The 4,209-nt window shown below is 40.0% G+C and overlaps 1 protein-coding gene across 1 annotated transcript; it reads right to left on the bottom strand.

Annotated features, from left to right (window-relative positions):
• Window positions 1-217: 217 nt before the first annotated feature.
• On the bottom strand, window positions 218-958 carry LOC144768648 (olfactory receptor 9G4-like). Its single transcript, XM_078652459.1, has one exon. It carries the CDS (start codon window positions 956-958, stop codon window positions 218-220), a length of 741 nt encoding a protein of 246 aa, XP_078508585.1.
• Window positions 959-4,209: the final 3,251 nt, after the last annotated feature.

The following is a 4,209-nucleotide window of genomic DNA, read 5'->3' as shown; positions in this document are numbered from 1 at the left end:
ATCGTCAAAGATTCACTAGTAAGTTTTCAAAATTTACAGCAGCAAAGTCCCACATTTTCAGCTCTCCAGTTGTATTCTCTATACTATTTTGAAAGGCCATGGTAGCACTCATGACAATGAGTAATTTGGTGCAATATCTTTCTCAAAGCCTCTTTCACTTCATTGTTTCTGAGGCTGTAAATGAGAGGGTTCAGGGCAGGAATTATGAGAGTAGGAATCAGAGATATCCTTTATATTGCTGTTCTGAAGAGCTTGAGTTTGGGAGTATCTCCATGAAAAAACAGCTGCCACAGAATAGAAAGACTGAGGTGAAGTGTGAGATGCAGGTGGAAGCAGCCCGGCGCCTTCCTGCTGTGGTACGGATCTTGAGAATTGTAGCAACAATGTGGATGTAGGAGAAAATGATAACAAGGAGGGAGCTTGCAATCACTAAAGCAGATAATCCAAAGCGTACCAAGTCATTTATTAAGATGTCAGTGCAGGACAGCTTCAGGAGCACAGGGAAATCACAACCAAAGTGGTTTATGACATCAGGACCACAAAAAGATAAACGGAATAAACATCCTACATGAATCAGAGCGTGCAGAAAGCCACCTATGTATGATGCAGAAGCCAAGCGCACACAGAGACTTTTAATCATGATGACTGAATATAGCAGTGGGCTACATATTGCCACATATCTGTCATAGGCCATCACCGCCAAGAGGAAGAACTCAGTACCAGCACAGGAAGAAAAGAAGTAAACTTGAGTAAAACAGCCATATAAAGTGATTGTTTTCTTCTTACTAAGAAGATCAGCCAAAATCTTGGGTGAGAAAACATTAGAGAAGGAAAGATCCAAGAAGGATAGCTGACCAAGAAAGAAGTACATGGGTGTTTGTAGACGCGAGCTGCACAAAACAATGACCATGATGATGAAATTGCCCAAAAAGGTGAAGATGTAGAGTAACAGGAACATAATGAAGAGAATCACTTTCAGGCCTGGGTCATCTGAGAGTCCTAACAGGATGAACTCTGTCACACTGCTTCCATTTAATGAATTCATGGCTATGGACAACAACTTCAATCTAAAGGAAAGGAATTTTTTTTTCATTTAAAGTATTAAGCAAATAATGACATTATATAAACATTCATCACATTAATTATATATAAAACAAATATTTACTTACAATACATTGGCGTTTTTAAGAAATATTAGTTAACCTGCGAGGTGACTCAATTAAATCAGAATATGCAATTAATTAACACGTTTTCTATTGAGGCACTTAATGGTCTAGTAGTTTTTTACATTGACTGACATATGTCATTTAACTCTATTCATTGTCGAATACATTTATAATCCTTGCTAACTTTGAATTCCAAATCGTAGTCCTACACGTACTCTGCTGTCACCACATCCATGATATTCCAGACTCCTAGGAGCCACAGTGTAGAGGGGAGATGTAGCACCCATAATCTCAAACATCAATCTCTTTGTTTGGAAATCCAAGCAGGGAGATGCCATGAGGTGCTACTATTACCAGCTGATGGCTGATTTTCTGTAGTGCAAATGGCACCACCATGAATAAAATGCATTCAGTGACTCCGGCACTTTGGGACAAGTGGCCAAACAAGATCAAGCCAACCAGTAGGGACTGCTGGGAAAGCTCTGTACCTCACGGTTACGGCTCTTTGAGTACCCTGACTGACATTTCTTGCTCTTTGCGTGTCACTGTCAAAGTTTCCCCATACAGAGGTAGAGAATAGGACTTATGTCCACATTTTCAACAAAATTGCAATTTTGATGAAAAAGCCCTTTTTAAAAAAAAGGAATTAGGAAACATTTAATGAGAAAGATCACACCAAAATCCAAAAAGAAGTACTAGAGATATGAATTTGGAATGTTGAAAGGCTAAAAGCACCAATAAAAAAAAGAGACCGAAATCACTGTTCACATTTGACTGGTTCATGGGTGCAATTCAGGCTTACTATGATGTAGCAGAGGTCCGATACACCAAACAGGTGAATGTTTCTGCATTCTGACTTAGTCATTTTTTTTGAAGGTCAAAATTCTCTATGAGAACAAGGTTAAAGGAGGTATCCAACAAAGTCCCTTTAAACACAGAAAATGGGTAAATGAGGTCCCACTAAAGCCGGTTGGTTGGTCTCGTCTAGCAGATACTTCACACCTTTGCCTGGTTCAGATGCCTACCTTCAGAATTAGTCTAATTTTGTAGCTGCAAATCTCCCAGCGGGCAAGGCCTGAAGTTATACGAACTGTTCTTCTGATGTAAGGTATCTCTGAAAGCTCTTGATGTCTAAGAAGTCAAACATGTTCTAAATCCTAAATTTTCAGAGTTCCTGTTACAGTTCCTCTCTGCCACTTCTAAAGTTTTCAGGAAATCAGCAACAGTTCTTAAAGGTCAGGACAAACTCCTACAGAGGCCACCAGGAAGGTCCAGTCCAGTTCCAGTTGTAACTGGTTCACTGGTCACTACAGGAAAAAATAGCCCTTACAGCTTGTTATGTCCATACAGTCACACAGGAGATCGGCCATCTGACCCTCAGAATCCACTTTTATAGTCCTGGGTACAAGTAGGACCAGGTTCAGCCCTTCAGGTTCCCTTACAGGTTACAGAGAGCAAGGCCTCCACAGATCCAAACATTGTTCTCAGAAGAAGGTGCAGAAGCGCTACTTTTGTTCAATTTACTAGTCAGTTGATGTGGGTAACTCCGGGACAATCCTTGACCACTGAGCATAAGGTTCCCAAGATCAGCCCTTCCTAATTTTGGACCAAATCCTGCTTTCCTCGCTGCAAACTATCCCAGAGTGCATAGTTTCCAATAAAATCTAACATGACAATTTTTTTTGCCCATAGAGGTAGCTTGCAGCATAACTAGGGATGTGTTTAAGGTATTGAGCAGTTCCCTCCCACTCAACCACTCTAATCCGGTTTCAGGGCCACCTCCCTCCTCTTCTGAAACTAAATTGTTTTCGGATAAAAGACTGCTCTTCTCCAAACTTCCCCTATCATTTATTATTTTAAAGCCATTTCAGCTTTCATCAAACCAGTGCTGCAAGGCTAGCTACAGGCAGGTCACGGCTACCGGCCTGCAGGGGCATCAGGCAAGGAAAATATCCATGTTCTCTATAGATTTTCCAAATCAAATATACTATTCACAGTAGGAACATGAAAACATTAACATTTTACATGTTTCACTTTTATATGCAAGGCACCTTACCTTGTGGGCTAAAAGGACAACTCATTGGTGCCTGGCTTAATATTTAAACATAGGGCTTATCTCCTGTCAAAAGTTCTGCCTGCACACTACAATATGCACTTTATCACACTGTTCAACAGAAATATATTATATATGCAATCTTGACATCATCTGATAAGGTGATCCCGTTCTTAGGCTACTGCATAGATGTGGGCGCTACTTTTCAGCAACCAATCTTCAAAGCTATGTGACCCTGAATTAAAGCACCCACACATTTGTATCTCTGACCTCTGTTCCAAATAGCTTGGAATTCATCTATACCTCTTCAGCTCTCTCACACACACACAAATCCATACACATCCATACACTTAAACTCAGACACGTAATCATTTACAGATTGTAATCATAGCTCTGAAAATGATGGTGCTGTGGCCTATATAGGACATGAACTTCTAAAAAGATGCAGGCTACATCAAGGCTGTCAGTCAAACAAGTTAAGGCAGCATAGTGAATTCTGTGACATCATTGTGTTCCTGAATCTCACTGGTTGGAATTCCAGTGGCAATATTAAAGTATTTCATCCATCACAGGTAAAAACATCAAGTAGCAGAGCATAAGTGTTGGAAAGTGGATTATTGAGAGAGGTAAGCAGGCCACTACCACAATATAGTGTACTGTAAAGGTCCCAGTAAATTATTCTCTTGTTCAAGACTTGGTAGCTGAGAACAAGCAATCAGGCATCATTTAGGAGGCAGGAGGGTAAAGCATTTAAAACACCAATACATCACATTAGTAAGACACAGTACCCAATAAAAATCCAACACCAATTTATAATAATAGGACATATTTGTATGAACAAATAGACACCTAAATAACGAAAATCCAATGTGGGGAACCAGAGATATGAATTTGTAAAGATTAACCACTTTATAGGGCTATAAAACGCAAAGCACCACTCTGGGACATCTGTTTGCTCTTGACCAGGACAAAATCTAAGTTAGAGGCCAA

Source organism: Lissotriton helveticus, chromosome 1_1, assembly GCF_964261635.1.
Source record: "Lissotriton helveticus chromosome 1_1, aLisHel1.1, whole genome shotgun sequence".
Lineage (NCBI taxonomy): Eukaryota > Metazoa > Chordata > Amphibia > Caudata > Salamandridae > Lissotriton > Lissotriton helveticus.
Note: the sequence above shows the minus strand (reverse complement) of the source record. Positions and strands in the feature narration are given on the sequence as shown.

Excerpts from the sequence above, each read along its gene's own strand:
- LOC144768648 (XM_078652459.1), bottom strand. The coding sequence starts at position 958 with ATGTTCCTGTTACTCTACATCTTCACCTTTTTGGGCAATTTCATCATC.